We start from the raw sequence: 19663 nt of genomic DNA, 5'->3' as shown, positions 1-19663 counted from the left end.
CGTCCACTTCTGCCTCCCACTGAGATGGCCTCTGCCTATGACACAATCTGTTCTCACTGCTTCTGAGCACTGACATCCCTGTGTCTTGGCTTTGACAGTCCTTTCTCTACCTTTAAGGCACTCACAAGTGTTTAAAACACTTTTCTTCTCGGGAAAAACTTGACAGAGAAGAACAAGACACCAAATCCACTGCATAGGTTGAACTGTCCGAGGGGCTGCTCCCCACTGGCCACTCAACGTGGATTCAGCAGCAGAAGCTCCTGCAGACCACGCCAATGGTGAGGAACCAGCTCTCTGCCCGGTACACACTCAAAGCTGGCCTGAGTCTGCAAAGTGCCTGGGCTTTGTGGGTGCTGTCTATGGCTAAGAGCTTCTTGGTTTAGTCAAACCTTTTCCTGACCTATGCTGGGATCTGTCCATCCCTGACAATGCACTGAGACGGGTTGTAGTAATGCTCCTGTGTTCCATGAAAGAAGCATTCTCAGTCCGCAGCCTCCCAGGCTGTGTGTCTTCCGCACAGCATCACTGCTTCCTGAGCCGATGCTCGGGGTCTGAGTGACGCTCAGCCCTCCTCCAGATGTTATCAAGGTAACTGGGGTGGGGGGGCGGTGCCTGTAACCCCAGCCCACAGAATGGGTGAAACCTCTAGCTTGCCAGACTCATTTTCTGCCTCCTGGAGGGAGACTCAGGCCCAAGGTGCCCCCTGGAAAACACACAGAGGACAGAAGGGCCTGATACATGGGGCCTGGCCCTGCTCTGATGGAGCCTACACAGAGAGGGAACAGACTCAAGCTGACAGAGCATGCATCCACTCATGGCTTCACTCTAGAATCAGGAAACAAACTTCTCTTCTAAAAGGATTTGACCTGGGACTGCACACTGGTGTTACTAAGTGGAGGCAATGGTTTAGTAGCCATCATACTCTGAGGCACACAGAAAATGACCTTCTCTCCCAAACAGAAGAGTCATCACAGTTCAAGACTTCGAATCCTGCTTTCCTAGGGGTATCTTCATTCTGTTCACTGATCTTCATTCAGTATCCCCATGTGTTTGTTTGTGAGGAAGTCCAGAAAAGGAGTGTTGCAAATGGCCTGGTGAATATTACTCACTGTAATTTCTTTGGGAATCCTGGTCCAAAAAACAAAGATGTTAGTGATTCTCTAATTTAATCAATTAAGTTACCGAAAGGACCATCCCATGCACAGGCTCTAGTAGATGGGGATGATGATGAGTGATAGGCATGGTTTAGGGCCACTCTGGGGATGGGGAGCAGCCAGGTGCCTTCTCTCTCCCCCTCTTCTTTCCCACTAATTCCTTGGACTCTGGTAGAGATGTGGCCTACCCTCTTCCCGGTCAGCCCTATTTAGGGCTCAAATGTGACTTCCTACCACAGGCATGAGATGGATTTCAATAAAGTGGTTGAATGATTAAGAAGAAGAAAAAAAAGACTAGGGATTGAGAAAAGAGAAAGGAAGTAAAGCAGAACAGAACGTTATTGCTGTAATTCAGTCTCAGCCGAATGAAAGCTGAGTCAATGCACCACAGAGCCTATCTATCTCTTGGAAAGATGGGAGATGGAGTTACAGCAGGCCAAGTGTGACGTTCAATGTTCTTATCAAAAGCACTCAGGTAATCTGTGTCTTCACAGTTGGGACCACAGAGGCGAGCAGTGGCTGCAGAGGCACTCTGCCCACTCCTGGATCTCCAGCAGGATAAGCAGCAGCATTACTAGAACTCCTTTGTTCCCCACTTTTTTGTAAAGACCTCTCTACACTGCCTGATGTGTTACATTCCTGTCAAGTCTGACCTAATCATATTCCTCTGGTTTAGGTCTCTTCATGTCCTCAGGTATTCTGTTAAAGTTATATAAATTTATGACAGCCTTTAAGCACAACAGAATAAAATTGTTTCCTTTGAAAGGAATGCCTGTCTATCATTCTTTCAGGGCCCAGGAAAGAGCAAAATTCAGCGTCCCAATCAATGACAATTAGAGAGGCTGCAAAGAGCACTGGTGAGCCTGTGGGTATAGAGCCAGTGAGATCTAAGTTTAAATCTAGCTTCTATCCTGTATTTGCTGGGAATGCCAGGCAAGATTACCTTTCAGAGTCCGGTTTCCTGATTTCTAAAAAGGGAGCATGAGTTCTGAAATGAACAACAAATTAGGTAATATATGCAGTGCCTGGCCCTAAACCTGACACGAAAGAAACACTGCTATTATCTTCAATGGCAACGAACTGGTATTTGTTCAACCCTGTAACATATGAGAGTCCTACTGAACAGGGTCTATGCAGTAGAGACGGGGAAGATACAGACCTCTCAAACCACGAGACTGTCTCAAAACAACCAAGCAGACCCCCAAGTCTGTTTGGCTCTGAGAATGTCCCAAGCACTGACACCTCCTACTACTGAATTGACTTAGGTTTAAAACATCATGATGAGCAACTAAACTGTGAGAAAATATCTGTCAGCCTGATACCACCAACTAAAGAGATAACGGTACCTGTTGTGAGATGCTGCCTGGTATCCAACCGCCAAAGCCTGTCTCAGGATGTCACTGACCAGCTGTTCTGTAGCCTACAACAGAAGATACTGTTACTCAAAAGGGCCACCTGCTTGCTGGCAAGAAGGGATGCAGCTGACCCCATCCCATACCCTAAACTTGGAAACAGCTGTGTCTAAGGATCAAAAGTCCTTAAGGAAGAATTAAAGGTTCGAATAATAGACCACAAATAATAGCCCACAATTACAGAGGCTATGATTCTGAGAAATTATGAAGGGGGTGATTTTCATTAATTAGACATTATTTTTTAAGGAGGACAGGTGAGGGCTATTTGTGAGGTATCCCTGCTCCTGGAGGGGATCTACCAGGAAAGGAACTGCTGAGCTAGGATCTGGCTGGGTAAGGAACCTGGTTTTGTCATCCTCTCACCAAGGGATGGGACAGTTGTGGCTGTTTCTATTGTTGTGATATGTGAGTCACCTCCTTAAGCACTGAGACCTCTGACTCTCACCGCAGGCTACTTAAAAAGCACTTGAAATGGCACTGAAAGATATCATTAGAGTGACATCAGCACAGAAACTCTTGTAGAACTACAATTTAATTCATTTAGAAATCAGAAGGAAAAAAAAGAGAAAACTTTAAGCCCGAATAAGCTGAGAAATCCTAAAGCCTGTCATCTCTGTTCCATTTCTGTCCTTGTCTTACTCAAAGCAGCCTAGCATCCAAGCTGTCCTGCCTGGCCCACCCCTCAGTGCTTCAGCCCCTGAGGGTAGCTCATGGCCCCTCTGCTGCCCACAGGCACCCACCTTCAAAATCATGTCTTCCACCACCGACGCATACACATTCCTATGCAGCGCCACAGGCTGCAGGGTGATCCCAATCTGGAAGAGCAGAAGAAAGCCATTTGTTCATATGTCTACATGAAAAACAAGCACGCTTCTGATACCCAAGATGATGTCCAGGTGGAAGAATAACTCCACAAACGTTCTGGACAAAACTCATGGAGAAGTAACATAGAATATATAGCAACCAGAAAATCTGTCATCCTACCACTCCATGTTTCTAAGGGATTGTTAAAAATGCTATTATAATCCTGCTCTTACCCCCAAATCTCCTTCATGAGAGAACGTAGGATTTGCCATGAATTCTGACAGTGGGAGCAACATATTGGAAAGCCTGGAATCAGACTCTCACGCCCTATTTGCAATAGGTGATGAAGATATACTTGGAAACGGCCCCATTTGTCATCTCCTTCTGTAGGTGAAAAAAAACTAGTCTTTCATCACTTGGGTCCCAAGCAGCCGTGCAGCAGGCAGATGCTGAAGTGAGGCTGCGTTCCACTGGAGGTAGGTAGATAATTCTCTCCTGTACCATAAGGGCACTGAGTGCCACGTCCACACCCTGGCAGGGCACTTGGGAGCTATTACAGTGTCAGGGAGAGCTCATTATGACATGCCTCATGAGGGAAAGGTGCTTCTACTGAGGCAAATGAGAAAAGAGGAGATGAAAAGTAAAAAACTGCCTACATCTAGCTGCCTTTGCTTCAATTTCATGTTCAACGAGCAGCCTCTCTATACATGTAATTCATTTTCCTGCCCAAGGGCCCTGATGTAGGAAGGCAGGTGCCCAGAGAGCAGAGCCCAGGTTTACCAGGCAGAAGGAAATCATACACCTGCTTCACCCGAAAGTCTGGTGTCAGTTGCTAAGGCTGAACATCTGAGCACCTTGCACCTGCTTAGGGATCCAGCAGCACGGGCCTTAGTCCCCTACCTTCTGTGTGATGTCACCAATAAATTCAGAGCCTGGTGTTGGTGGCAGATAGAATTTCATTTCTTCCTGTTTCTCGTCCTGTTCTTTTTTGATGTTTATCTTTAATGGCTCTGAGAGGTTGAGGATGTCCACCTCCTCCTCATTCTCCGGCTCTCTTTTCTGAAACTGCTGCAGGTCCTCCAGTTTCCGGCAGAGGTTGTCAGCAGAGGAGAATGATGACGGGCACTCTTAAATGAGAGGTAATCAGTCTTATGACAGCTGTGGTGACAAAAGAAAGGGACTTTCCATCTCCAAGGGACCAATAGCCTGAGACCCAGAGAAGAAGGGTAAGTATCAAGGGAGCTGACCTTCTTTCTGGTTCTAAAATTCTATGGATCTATAATTATGAGAACTAGTAATTCATAAGGGAGACAAGCACCAAAACAGGCATCTTGTGTTAAAACGTATGTTCTGTTAAGGACAATCTAAGTCAAAACAGCACATAGTTCATACTTATGCCACCAAAAACGAGGCCATCCTCCCACTCCACTAATTTTTTTTCAAATTTTAAATCTAGAGAATTTAGAAATGCGCAATGAAGAAATTAAAAATCATCCATGTTCTGCTTACAGATAAGTACTACTAACATTTTCGTGTATACCATGCATCCAGTCTTTAGTAAGTTGCTTTATACAAAGCCCAACAAAGAGTATTAGAAGTTTAAAGCCAGCAGGGGCTCTGCGAATCTTCTACTAGTGTATCCCTTTCACTTTATAGATAAATAAGTGAGGTCCAGACTGGGACAAGATGGAGTTAAGGGCAGCCAGCAGGATGGAGGTACAGCATCCAGCTCCTGGCTTTCTCTTTTTTATTGGCAGGATGCTCACAGATCAGTCAGTCATATTAACAGAAAGCCTAGTACAGGTAAAGTATTGTGCTTTACATACACTACCGGTGAAGCACAGAAGTAATCGACATGGTCTCTGCTCTCCCAAGAGCTTAGATATAAATCTGACAAACCCTCAAGGTTCTGATATTAAATACCACTGGAGATCAGAGAAAGGAGAGGCCACCCTGTGGTAGGGCTCTGGGGAAAGCTTCATGGAGAAAATGGAACTTGTGCTAAGTCTTAAAGGAACCCCCCCAGACTGTCCCTGTGCTCCAGGTTCCCTCAGACTGGGAGGTGGAGCATCTGTTTTTCTACAGAAATGGGGTTGAGAGGAGAAAACACTCCTTATTCATTAACGTGAAACTCAAAATATTTTCCCCATATGTCTTTTATACCCAGCTCCCCTGCACCCCTGCCCACATATAGCTCAGTTATTTGTGTCTTTATCATAAAACAATTCATTGTATCTGCAACATTATTAGTTGTTTAAACCTGTGCCTCCAGCACTGGGCAGTGCACTTCCAGGCTAGGTTTTGGAGATAAAGTTAACAGATAAGACATCGTCCCCATCTTCAGGGAGAAGACTCGTCTGTGTGAGGGTGGCTATAAGGTCACAAAGGAAGAAGTCACTTCTACCACAAGGAAAGGAGTTAGATCAAGAAGGTCTTCAAAGGAGAAATGATGCTGAGGAAGGGGGCTCCTGAATGAACAGTGTGTTCCTGTTGCATGTCATGGGCCAGAACATTCCTGGCTGGGGCACAACACTTGGGACACTTGGGCACAAATATTTCTGTAGGGACCATCCTGGGGGGTGGGCGGGACACCCAGGGTGGGCTCCTGTTCTCTAAGGCAGCTCTTGGAGTCCTCGGGTCCCTTCACCTCAGCTGAAGGAAAGAGCATTGAAAACTGCTGGGGCTGACGTGGCCCAAAAACCATGGAGGCTGAGAGATGACCGTGTGCTCCAAGGAAACACCTCTCCACTGCTGATGGTGCTCAGGGTCCCACCAACGCTTACCTGGCTCGCTGTCAATCTGGGTCAGCACATCCTCGATTGAGTCCCCGTCGCTCCTCAGGCTTTCGGGGTCAGGTGGGGTGTAGCCATGGCAGCGACACCAGTGAGCAATGTGCTTGGTTTTAAGCGGAGTCAGGTGATGAAATCTTGGATTCTTTTCCAGTATTTCTTGTAAGACTTTTCGCATTGTCATCGCTCTTTGCCACTTAAAAAAATTGAGGGGGGAGGGGGAGAATTCTTCAACTTAGCGTGTTCAAATAAATCACCCAACTCTAAACTACCATGCTAACTTGTAAGAATCATTTTTTTCTAAGGAAAAAAAAATCTGATGGTGTTACTCCTCAGTTTTTAAAAAAAGTAAAAACTCTTACCTAATGCTTATAAAATAAAACTGAAATTCCTAGGTTTGGCCTATAAGGTGTTTCACCTGGCCTTAACCTGTGATCTCCACTTCCCCACCCTTCCCAGCCTTACCCAAACTCATCACACTGACTTCCTCAAAGCTTCCTAAGCATGCCTTTGTACCTGCTACTTCCTCTTATAACCTTACTGTCTGGCATAGTTGCTAGCACACTGAGTAATAAATACTTGACTTAATTTTAATATAATTCTTTAAAATTTTTTAGAAATTTTTACCAATGCAGGAAAAAGTAGATCTTTCAAAGGCTAGCTACATGTCTTTGGAGAATTATATTTTTAACTAAGGAAAAAGTTCTACCATCAAATATTTAACAAGGGACTTCCCTGGTGGTCCAGTGGTAAAGCAATCTGCCTTCCAATGCAGGGGACGCAAGTTCGATCCCTGGTAGGGGAGCTAAGATCCCACATGCCATGGGACAACTAAGCCCGCATGCCACAACTACCGGGCTCGAGCACCACAAACTACAGAGCATGCGCGCCACAACTAGAGAGAGAAAACCCGCATGCCACAACTAGAGAGAAGCCTGGCGCCACAATGAAGAGCCTGTGTGCAGCAATGAAGACCCGGCACAGCCAAAAAATAAAGTTAAAAAAAATTTTTTTAACATGCTGCAAAATTTATCATTGCTCCATGTGACGAGGTTTATGGAAGCAGCCAGAATGCACATGTGTTTTGGTTATTTTCTCTAATAGGCTCTCAGTGGTGGCCTGCAGCAAACATGGGATTACCTCAGCAGCTCTCCTTTTCCCAATGTTCCAGCCATAATACTGCTCCACAGATTTTGCAGAAAAACAGCTGGCATCTTCACCTAGAATGCACATATCCAGCAAACTCTGAATAAAGTTATGATTTAAATAAAATCTTATTTGCTGGAAGCATGTCCAAAAGTTTCTTTAGACCTCTTTATTGGCTATGTTCCTTAACAGGCAAGTTCAGATGCAACATAACACACACATTCGTGTGTTCTCAAAACAACAGCCCTCCCTGGGAAATCAGTTTCTCTGGTAGAGAAAGCTTCATGGCAGTAGAGTACCTATTAAAATAAGGAAATGGCACTCCACTGGGAACAGGAGACCTGAGATCTAGCCTTGGCCTTGCCATTCACTAAGCTGCCTTGGGCAACCTATCTCATCTCTCTGGGCTTCAGTTTTCTTAACTGTAAAATGAGACCACTGGGAAAGATGGTTCCTGAACTGCCTTTCAGCTCTAATGTTCTGTATTTGTATCTGAATTTTTTAAAAAAGATAAAATTTTTTTTTTTCCTGCTGGGCTAGAAAAATCACTGAGTTTACTCTGAGCTACCTCGAAATGACCCCTTTGAGGGGAAAAAAAATAGTTTCTTTGCTATTACAGCTCGAAAAAAATAAGCAAGGTAGTCTGTACTTGGCCTATTGTTTTCATATTCCCATGAATGTGAAATGATAATCTGCTTCATCCCTTCCCTCTAAATGTTCGTGAGTGATCTTGCCCAAGAGCCGACGCCTAAGTATCCACAGGCTGTCGGTCATGCCCTTGGTGAGGGCTGTTGATTCTGTCAGAGCGATTGGGGCTGAGAAGCAAACTGTTCAGTCTTGGTGACAATGGGCAGGGATAGAGGAGACTTCACTACAGGAGGTCTTGACAGTCGTTTATTTCTACAGAGTGAGTGTTAGATGAAAGATAAAAAAATTCCTTCTGCAGATCAAACCATGAAAATAGTAAGACTAACTGACCAAGACATTGTGAATTCTAAAACCCTGCAAATGAGCTACAGCTGTAGCTAAAATCCTCTATGATAACTACCAGGTCAGTATTAATTATAACACCAAGCGATTCAAGTTGACTCAATATCCCAAGTACTTCACAGCTTTAAAAAAAAAATGCATCCATATATTCAGTATTGTCTTACTTTTTGCAGTGATTAAAGGGATCTTCTTTACTACTGCTGTTAAGAGTTGCTGGATAGTCTCTAAATGGTCTATCCTGAGAAGGACAAAGAAAAGAAATTAAGGTAGGGAATACACAGAGCAGTTTCTAACTGTATGTGTGTATGTGCATATAACACATATATGAATTTATGTATATATTTCTCCTTTCCAAGGGAATTAAAATTTAAACCAACTATATTGGTATGTCCTTCCTTCTATGCATAGCCTTCTTTATAAATGAGGAGCATTCAGTGCGTAAAAAGTCAACACTAAGATGAAACCCCAAGAATGACAAATTATGCAAACCTGACATTTCATTTTATCTATATTTTAAAATTAAATAGCCACGTAATTCTTTTTGCAATGTGATTGTCACTAGAGTAGGGAATTCTATCATACAATGCCTATCTTAGGGTTATTACAGTTCATGCTGTCACCTGTCATGTGAAAGTGGCTAAGTTTCTACCATTCCCAGCAGTTTGAGATACTTCAAAATATGCAGTCTGAGGTGGGTTCCCAATTCGGAAATTAGAAAATCTCAGGGAGTATTTTTAGAAGAAGCACTGAGTCTGTATGGGCCATGAAAAGGCAGCTGTTTAAGATCAGGCAGGTGTGTGGATACTCCGACACAAAATGTATACACACCTGAGTAATTACATCGTGAAAAATTTCATACCCAAAGATTCAGCAAAGAAACTTCGTGTTGGTAAGCTCAAATAGAGGGAGATCTGTAATTGCAGCGGAGGCTTTTGAGGCAACAAATCAAGTGCTGCTCGGAGGTCACGTCAAGGGGTTAAATGAAGACTCCTGAGCTGTGCAGCAAATGGTAATACTTGTTCACCACACACGGACAGGTTTCCACCCATCAAAGTGCTTAACTCATACACACAACTCTACACATATGCAGCTGTCTCAGGGATGGTTTTTTTAAAAGTACCATAAACACACCGAAAGCACAACTCCCTTAGAGAGGACTGAAATAATTACTTAATGACATAGTTTCCCAGCTCAGAACTTTCTTCTGTTTTCACCGCTGTGTGACCATCCTGAGAGGGGCAGCTTGGCACAGGTGTTTCTGGTTCAGTCTTCACTACAAGGGAAGAGCAACAATGAGAGAGCTGTTAGGGTTCAGTGACGGAAGGACACGTGCGGGCAGAAACAAAAGCTCTTCCATGGAAACTCAGTGAGGACACTGCCACAGCAGCTGCTGCAGAGACATGGCCAGGGCGCTGAGATGGCGCCTATCATCACAGGATCAGCAGACAAGGGGAGAACTGTTAGCCTGGGTCTCATGACAAGGCGGGGCAATAAAGTGGCTTTTTAGATATTTCTTAGAGGGCTAACCACAGTGCTATGTGAGATCTCTCTCTCTCTCTGTGAGAGAGAGAGAGAGAGAGAGAGAGAGACACACACACACACACACACACTCTCTCTCTCTCTCTCTCTGTCTCTCTCTCTGTCTCTGTCTCTCTCTCTCTCTCTCTGTCTCTCTCTCTCTCTGTCTCTCTCTCTCTCTCTCTCTCTCTGTCTCTCTCTCTCTCTGTCTCTCTCTCTCTCTCTCTCGAACAATGCCACATTAAAATACAAAGCTGGGGGCTTCCCTGGTGGCACAGTGGTTGAGAGTCCGCCTGCCAATGCAGGGGACACGGGTTCATGCCCCGGGCCGGGAAGATCCCACATGCGGCTAGGCCCGTGAGCCATGGCCGCTGAGCCTGCGCGTCCGTAGCCTGTGCTCCACAACGGGAGAGGCCACAAAAGTGAGAGGCCCACGTACCAGAAAAAAAATAAAAAAAAAAAAAATAATAAAATAAAATACAAAGCTGGCCTGTTCTAAGTTCTAATATCCTTTTGCTTATCATCTCTCCAGCTAAGTTTATCAACTTTTAGCATTATCTTAGTGTTCTAAGACACAGGGCAAAAAGCAAAAATCAGATATGTTGTGCTTGGAAAAATCCAAGCTAATCACATGCAGCTTTTAATATCACCAAATCTACTGATGGAAGAGAGCAATGTCTCAGGAGCATTGTCTTCCTTTACTTTCACAGTCTTCTTTGATCAAAATACTGTGAACACACACTCGCTGCTTCTGTATCAGCATCCCTGCCTTCAATCTCTTCCCTAACAACCCATTTTGTACATGAGCACCAGAAAAATTTCCTAAAGGACCGTGTGTCATTTTCCTACTCAACATCCTTCAATAGTTTCATAAAAGCAAGGGTCTACAAATGAGATCTACTAGTGCATCTTCCTTTTGATGTATAACTTGCATAAAATGCACAAATACTAAGGGTACAGTTTGATAAATTTTACCTACGTATTCATCCATGTACCCATCACTCCAATCTAAATAGAGTATTTCCACTACTCAACCTGGCTCCCTTACGCTTTTGGCATTCTTTCCTGCCAAAGATAACCACCTTTTGTCCACTTGAAATTTCATATAACTGGAATCATACTGTGCTACCCTTTTGTGTCAGCATCTTTTTAGCTATTAAAAATAACAATGTAATGGACATGCTTGTATGTGTCTTTGGGTGGACATACACATGCGTTTCCTAGCAGTGTATCTGCTGATAGGGCAGATATATGCGTTTCCTAGAAGTGTATCTGATGATAGGGCAGATATATGTTTAACTTTATTAGAAACTGCCAAACTGATTTCCAAAGTAATTATATCCATTTGTAGTCCCATGAGCAGTGTATGTGAGTTCCAGTTGCTTCACATCTTTGCCAACACTTAGTAATGTCAGTTCTTTTCATTTTGGTGATAGAATAGTATCTCACTATGGTTTTAACTTGTATTCCCTTGATGACTGATGAGGTTGAACAACTTTTCATTTCCTTATGAGATATTTCAGTATCCTCTTCTGTGAAGTACCTGTTTACATTTCTTGCTCTTTAAAAAAAAATTAGTGTCAGTCTTTTTCATATTGATTTTTAGGTCTGTGTATATTCTGAACAGAACTCCTTTGTCAGATATATCAATTACAAATTATCTTCCAGGATGTGGCTTGATTTTCACTCTTAATTTTGTCCCTCTAATAAAATGAGGTCCCTAGTGTTAATAAAGTCTAATTTATCAATCTTTTCTTTTATGGCTAGCTTTCTTGTGTGCTCTTTGCCCAAGGTCATGAAGATATTCTCATATTCTTTTAGAAGCTTTATTGTTTTACCTTCACATTTAGTCTATGATCCAATTCAAATTAATTTCTGTTTATGGTGTAAGGCAGGGGCCAAGTTTTGTTGTTTCCCCAAATGGATATATCCAATTAACTCAGCTCTATTTATTGAAAAGAACATCCTTTCCCTACTGAGTTTGTCATAAATCAGTTGACTATATATGCGTGAGTCTATTTCTGGGCTTTTTTCTGTTCAATTATTATTTTTGTTTCTTAAAAAAAAAATTATTTTTAAACAATTTTTAAAGGTTATTTTCCATTTGCAGTTATTACAAAATATTGGCTATATTCCCTGTGTTGTACAATACATCCTTTGAGCTTATCTTACAACCAATAGTTTGTACCTCCCACTACCCCACCCCTATATTCTGTCTATTCTTGAACCAATACTACACTATCTCAATTACTGTAGCTTTACAGTATATACATATATATCTGGTGGCCCAAGTCCCCTGGCTTTTTGTTCTTCAAGACTGTCTTAGCTACTCTAGGCCTTGCATTCCCATATACATTTTAGATTTAGCTTGTCAATTTCTACACAAGCACAAAAACAACAATGTCGGGATTCTGACTGGGACTGTATTGAATCTATGTCATTTGTGGGGAGGATTAATAACATATCAGGTCTTTCAGTAAATTAATATAATTAAATAATAGATTTATAATTATTTATAATTTATCATATTTATAATGGTATATCCTTCCATTTATTTAGATCTTTTAAATTTCTCTCAGAAATGTTTAGTGGGTTGTTAGCAGTTAATTTCTATATAGAAATCAAAATGGCTTTTGTATGTATACAGACTTGTTTTGAGTGACCTTGCTAATTTCACCGTTAGCAATACATCTTCCCCCAACCCCTAGTGATTCCAAGACTTCAAAAAACAAAAGGAAGGCCTCAGAAAAAGTTCAGATACTCCAGTTCTACAGGTGCAAGTATAGTCATTTTATTTACTTATTTATTTGGCCACACTGCATGGCTTGCAGGTTCCTAGTTTCCCAACCAGGGATTAAACCCAGGCAATGGCAGTGAAAGCGCCTAGCCCTAACCACTGGACCTCCAGGGAATTCCCGCAAGTATACTCACTTTAATCTAGCACGCAAACAATTACAAAATTATATAATCAGCATATTCAGGTTGGGGTAGCTATTCTACTGGAGAAATGAACACATATGCTGAGACTTACATATAATAGCCCCAAACTGGAAATAACCCTGATCTCCACTAACAGGAGAAAGGATAAACAAATTATGGTATATCCATCCATCCCTACAATGTGGAATACTACTCACCAACAACATGGTTGAATCTCAAAAACATTGCAGTGAGTGAATGAAATCAGACACAAAAGAATGTATGTACTTCCATTCACATAAAGTTTAAAAATAGACACAACTGGGCTTCCCTGGTGGTGCAGTGGTTGAGAGTCTGCCTGCTGATGCAAGGGACACGGGTTTGTGCCCCAGTCTGGGAAGATCCCACATGCCGTGGAGCGGCTGGGCCCGTGAGCCATGGCCTCTGAGCCTGCGCGTCTGGAGCCTGTGCTCCGCAACGGGAGAGGCCACGACAGTGAGAGGCCCGTGTACCACAAAAAAAAAAAAATAGACACAACTAATCTATCAGAATAGAAATCGTAACAGTGGTTGCCTATACGAGATGGGAATTGACTGGAAGGGGGCACAAGGTGATGGAAATTTCTATAGCTTGAATGCAATATTGATTACTTGGGTTTATGCATTTGTCAAAACTCATCAAATGGTATGCTTACTATCTTTGCACTTCACTACACAAACTTTTCCTCAATTAAAATCAAAACAGAGATGCTCTGGCCCCAGTCCAAAATTAATTGAATCAGCATCTGTATGAGGAAGGCCTATGATATATACCTACTGCTGAGAGGAAACGCTGGTCTAGATTAATATCAGTTCTTTCATCAGGACTAGCTAACTTTTCCTACAAGGAACTAATCAGTAAATACTTTAGGTTTTGTGGGTCATGTGATCTCAGCTAGAACTACTCAACTCCTGAGGTTGCAGTGCACCCATGGACAGTGTGTAAATGAAGGGCAGCAGCCTGCAGTCAGCCAACCCTTGCTTTCGATGGTCGCGCCGTCAGTTCCAAATCCATCTCTTCACAAGACCATTATGAGAGATCCTGGCACGCCTGGGAAGTATTTCAAATTCTGACTGTACTGCTTTCTAGTTTTCTAGACTTGGGAAGTATGGACTTAGTCTCTCCAAACTTCAGTTTCCTCATTTGCAAAATGGGCCTAATAGCTGTCCTAAAGTACTGTGATAATTAGTGATATATATATATATAAAGCAGCGAGCATGGTGCCTAGTACACTTTAGGCTCTTCCACATGGTAGCTGTCATTATTGTAGATGTTACAAATGTCAAAACGTGTTGTTAACCCACTGCACTATCTCCATCTACTCAACAGTCAGAAATGTCCCCACTGCCAGCTGCCAAGGTCTGGCCCTACCTACAGCTCCTTTACCGCAACTACATACCCCAGATGAGTCCCTTTAATTGGTCTGCTCCCCGAAACAAACCCTCTGAGTCTTTGTCTCTACTGTTCCCTTAATCTGGCATGCCCCTTGACCCCTCCACAGCTAAAAATGCTTCACTCTAAAGTCCAGGTTATAATCCGTGTCCCATACAAAGTGCTACACAAAAGTGCTACCCACCTCCACACCCCCAGCTTCCCTGACCAGACATCCTAGATTGAAATACTTCAGCATTCATTTTCCAGATCACTTACCCTGCATGTATCAATCATTGCTTGCTGTCTACTGCAACTCTCTTCAACCTGATTCTAAGTTCTTGGAGGGCAGAAATGATGCTTTATACATCTCTGTATTTCCCTTAATGTCAAGTCTATATATAAACACTCTACATATTTTTGAAGTGACTGATTCACGGATGCTGAAATTCAAGGGAGTCATATTACAGTAATGTCTTGCACAAAACTTCTGGGCAAATATACTGTGGGAAACGACATACCTTTTGTAACAGTTGCTGGAGCAGAGCCGGGGACAACTGGAGTTGGGGCAGCTACAGGCAAAATGGCGGGCGACTTGTTGGTAGGAAATGACTGAACCACTAACAGGCAAAAAAGGAGGGGAAGAGATAAGAAATAGAGAAATTAGTTTAATGAAAATGATCTAACTCCCAGGTGGTAGCCCCTCTGTAGGCTACTAGCACAAAAACAATTTCAGTACAACAGATATGGTCCTTTTTCAATACAGTGATTGACAAGGTGGCTGTTTACTATTAGTACCAGGGTAAGTGAGCTGGTATCTTCAACTGTGGAAATGGGGGCTTGTCACTAAACTCAGAAAATAAAAATCCAATTAACCTGCACTCTTATAAATGCTTAAAATGTACCCACCCTACTCAAGAAATGGGCAGTTATTCAGAAGTCACTGGATCATTTGGGTTTTACTTTCAGTCCTAGAGGTGGTGCCAGGGAGTATGGTGACAGCTCAAGGGCAGGCTAAAAAAGGGAGCAGCAGCCACCAAGTGACGGAATTCAGACTTTCCCACCAGACAGACCCAAAGACAACCACACCCACAGGTGAAGAACTCACCTTTATTCACAGGCATCAGTATAGTCTGCACACCTCCAGATGTGTTTACACTGAGTGGTTTGAGCTGGCTGGGGATTGTCAGGACAGCCTGCTGGGGATTGGACTGACTGGAGTGAATCTTTAACAATCCTAAAATAAGTTGGAAGATAAGGCCAAGCTGAAGATCAGATGCTTCCTTGAAGTTCATGCCCTCTTCAGCATTCATGTTTTCTCACAGGAGGACATTCTTAGGACAGTTACCCCTTCAATAAAGAAAGAGCTGGAAGCATGAGGAAATGCATGCAGCTCATTTCTCAATGAAGCAATGATGCAACAATAGTGATTTATTTTTACCCTGCTATCATAAAGTAATATAAAAATTTTTGGAAAAGTGGGAATAATAGAAAAGAGAGAAGTCACCCAGAGTCCTACTGCAGAGACAACCAGTATCATCATTTTGAGATAGTTCTTTTCCATGTTTGTTTTTTATGACAATTTATTTGTTTTGTATATAGCTGTGATATGTACAAACTGGATGTAAAATCTTGTATTTTGATTTGGATAACTGTCATTTTCCTACTTAAAAACCTTCTCTGGCTCTGGACTGCCTAGAGAATGTTTCCAAAATTAGTCAAAGCATTCAGAGTCCTTTTTTTTTTTTTTTTTGCGGTACGCGGGCCTCTCACTGTTGTGGCCTCTCCTGTTGCGGAGCACAGGCTCCAGACGTGTAGGCTCAGCGGCCACGGCCCAGCATGTGGGATCTTCCCGGACCGGGGCACGAACCCGTGTCCCCTGCATCAGCAGGTGGACTCTCAACCACTGCGCCACCAGGGAAGCCCCCAGAGTCCATTTTAATCTGGTCCTAATTTATCTGCATCTCCTTTACAACAACCTTTACATATCTAATACTTCAGTCTGTCTACTCACCATATCTTATAATTTCCTATCTCTGTTCAGCCTTTATTTTTCAAACCAGATATTCTCCACTTATTTTAGAAAAGGTCATCCTTTCCCGCTTTGCTTTAAAAGAATTTCCATACTCCCATTTCCATTATAAAACTATTCTAGACATTCAGAGGGCCAGTAAAAAAGTAACAAAAAGAGAGTACACAAGATACAACACAAACACATATTATAACAACTACTTAAAAACAGCGACAGACAGGACGTCCCTGGTGGCACAGTGGTTGAGATTCCGAGCTCCCAATGCAGGGGGCCCGGGTTCGATCCCTGGTCGGGGAGCTAGATCCCACATGTATGCTGCAGCTAGGATTTCACGTTATGCAACCAAGGAGCCTGCCTGCTGCAACTAAGACTTGACGCAGCCAAATTAATTAATTAATTAATTAAATATTTTTTAAAAACAGCGACAGAGGCTAAAGAAACTTTAAGGCACTGGAATGCAGTTAGCTTGAGTTAAGAAAAGGAATAGTCTTGGGCTTCCCTGGTGGCGCAGTGGTTGAGAGTCCGCCTGCTCATGCAGGCGACATGGGTTCGTGCCCCAGTCCGGGAAGATCCCACATGCCGCAGAGCAGCTAGGCCCGTGAGCCATGGCCGCTGAGCCTGCATGTCCGGAGCCTGTGCTCCGCAGCAGGAGAGGCCACAACAGTGAGAGGCCCACGTACCGCAAAAAAAAAAAGAAAAGGAATAGTCTTAAATACTTTCAAGAACAAAGCCTTAAATAAACAAGAAAATCGTTCTTTGGAACAGATGAGTGTTAGGTCAGTCAAGTAGTAATTACTTAACTGAGATGTGCCCTCCAAGGGTACAACAATGATCTGGTTTCTTCGTATTTTTAAAATTCTTATTTCTATCAAAACATTACATGCTCATCAGTTGAAAAGTTAAAAAGTGCTAAAAGCCATATAATTAAAAATAGCCATCCTTTGCTCCAGCTCCCTGTCTTCATCTGGTTCCCCAGTAGCATACACTTTTAACCCTTTGGTGTTTAATACTTATCTCAGCATTTTTTAAAAGAATGTGTATATTGTAGGCCTTGATTCATTTTGATGTTACACACTGACTCACTATTAAGGTAGATAAGCACTGTAAGGCATTTATACCCGCTCTTCCCTCTCCTCCAATATTGGTCTCTATTGATCCAAAGAATATCATGATGCTATGACTCGATATCATTTTCTGGAGTTAATAATTTCCTTCTTTTTCATTTGCTCATTTAGTTCTCCTTCAACGTCTTACTAAAGTCTTCCCATGTCCTTCAAAAACGCTATAAATCACCCTTTATACAGTTCTCCACATGGTCAAACCTCCTAAATAATTTACAGTTCCATTTTTTTTTTTTTTTTGGCGGTACGCGGGCCTCTCACTGTTGTGGCCTCTCCAGTTGCGGAGCACAGGCCCTGGACACGCAGGCTCAGCGGCCATGGTTCACAGACCTAGCCGCTCCGCAGCATGTGGGATTTTCCTGGACCGGGGCACGAACCCATGACCCCTGCTTCGGCAGGCGGACTCTCAACCACTGCGCCACCAAGGAAGCCCTACAGTTCCATTTTTAAAGTAAGAGCTATCCTTCCTGGGACTCTCTGATATGCTCCAATTTGGACTGTTGCTTTCTAGGCCTGCTGCAAAGCCTTCATTCGGGGAGCGCGCTTTCACAGTTACCCTGGGAATTCCCTTTGCCTTCCTCTCTATTTTTGTCCTCTTTCTTGGTCTACACCTCTTCACTCTGGTGAAACATGCATTTTTAGTTATGTTTTGAGACAAGGTCATAGAAAATACATTTGAAACGTTCTGTCAGAAAATATTTCTACCCTCATATTCAGTAAAGATCTGGCCAACTACAGAATTCTAGACTACAAGAATTCCCCCCTAGAATTCTGAAAAGCAATATTCTAGCTTCCAGCACTGCTACTGAGAAGCCCAATGATAATGTAATTTCTAAACTTTTCTGTTTATTTTTCTGACAGCTTTTCAGATCTTGTCCTTGTTACTGGTGTTCGGATTTCATGAACAAACTGTGCCTTCATGTGAGCCATCTTTCACTCATTGTGCTGGACACTGTGCCTCTTGAATCTGGAAGTTCATGCCCTTCAATTTGGGGATAAACTGTTTCATTTCTTGGATCATTTCTTTCCCATTATTTTCTGTTTTCTTTCTGGAACTCTGTTTAGTCTCATGTTGCCAGGGCTCCCTAATACATCATCAAAGTTTCTTTCTTAGTGTCTACTTCTTGGTCTATTCCCTGCTTCCACCTTGTGCCCCATAGTTTAGTCTAAATGCTGTAGCCAGTGACCTGTTAAAAGGAAAAGGCAGCTCGTGTTACTCCTTAGCTGAAGGAGTTCTCTTGAACTACCCAGTGGGTTCTCTTGAAGTAAAAATCAACGTTCTTACAGTGACCTACAAAGGCCCTATGTGATTTGGCCCCACCACTCTGACTTTACCTCCTAGTTCTCTTTCCCTTGCTTACTCTGCTCTAGTCACAATGGCAATCTTCTTCCAAACAGTTTGTAATGCACACAGAAAATTTAATTGAAAAATTAAAGGTTATACCTCAATTTAAAAAAAAAGGATACACACACACACACAATGGTCAGTAGAAAACAGTTTGATTCTCTTATGAAAATAATATACAGAAAGTTTCATCAGCAGTATCTCAGGAAACTAGAACTTAAAGCAAGAGACTTCATTTAAAAATCAGAAAAAAGGAGGGCATTCATTTCTTAAACTAGTAATTCCTTCTATTTCTACAATTTCTACTCCAGTGCTAACCCAGTACCTCTAAACATTCAGTTAGCAGAGAACAAGCACTCCCCATATAAAAACTTGGTCGATTTTAACTGGGAGGTAGAAATCATGGGAAAAATAAACCAGCCTTAATCTTTTGGTCTCTATCCAAAAAGCAAACAAAACATAGGGGCTTGATTTAGACTCATGTATGGAATCTAGTGATGATTGATAATAAGAAGAAGAACAACAAGAATATCCACAATCTTTTTTTTTAATACCCAAGAATCGTTAAGATGATTTATTTATAGACCAAAAAGCTCACAAGCCTGTGCTTTTATTTTAGCAAACTACATGCAGTAACACTGAAGAATACCCACAATCTTTATGCAGAAGTAGTAAGGTATGTGTATGTATGTATTTATGTTTGTGTGTGTGTGTATATACATGTGTGTATGATATATATATCATATATATATTAGCGATACTCAGTTTTCTGTATACCAGTGCCAGTTGGTAAACTATTATTAATCTGCAACAAGGCAATACAGATACTGAGTGTTCAAAAGTTTTGTAACAGTTTGACTTTGTTGTGATATTTTTATTGTATTTTACCGAAGTATCTGTCTGTACTAGATTATAGTAAAACAAAGTTGACCTTTCAAGTTTGAGAAGTAATGCTGTATATTATATCAGCCCCTGGCATCTGGGACAGTACAATGTAATCAAACACATTAATATTTGTGGCAA

The 19663-nt window shown here is 42.3% G+C and overlaps 1 protein-coding gene across 5 annotated transcripts in view; it reads right to left on the bottom strand.

Moving 5' to 3' along the window:
* Window positions 1-274: 274 nt before the first annotated feature.
* The window catches only part of YEATS2 (YEATS domain containing 2), a 110737-nt gene continuing 91348 nt past the window's right edge, over window positions 275-19663 (bottom strand). For all 5 annotated transcript variants that reach the window (XM_081235047.1, XM_081235049.1, XM_081235051.1 and 2 more), the window contains 10 exons: window positions 15251-15379; window positions 14664-14762; window positions 9466-9568; window positions 8460-8533; window positions 7300-7379; window positions 6154-6355; window positions 4271-4497; window positions 3307-3381; window positions 2501-2574; window positions 275-1128 (listed from right to left, as the gene is read on the bottom strand). In XM_081235047.1, the coding sequence (XP_081091173.1) occupies window positions 1020-1128; window positions 2501-2574; window positions 3307-3381; window positions 4271-4497; window positions 6154-6355; window positions 7300-7379; window positions 8460-8533; window positions 9466-9568; window positions 14664-14762; window positions 15251-15379 (1172 nt within the window). In that variant the 3' untranslated portion in view covers window positions 275-1019. The remainder of the gene's footprint in view (window positions 1129-2500; window positions 2575-3306; window positions 3382-4270; window positions 4498-6153; window positions 6356-7299; window positions 7380-8459; window positions 8534-9465; window positions 9569-14663; window positions 14763-15250; window positions 15380-19663) is intronic.

The sequence above is a fragment of the Mesoplodon bidens genome (genome assembly GCF_964165515.1).
Source record: "Mesoplodon bidens genome assembly, chromosome: 5".
In the NCBI taxonomy this organism is placed as follows: Eukaryota; Metazoa; Chordata; class Mammalia; order Artiodactyla; family Ziphiidae; genus Mesoplodon; species Mesoplodon bidens.
Note: the sequence above shows the minus strand (reverse complement) of the source record. Positions and strands in the feature narration are given on the sequence as shown.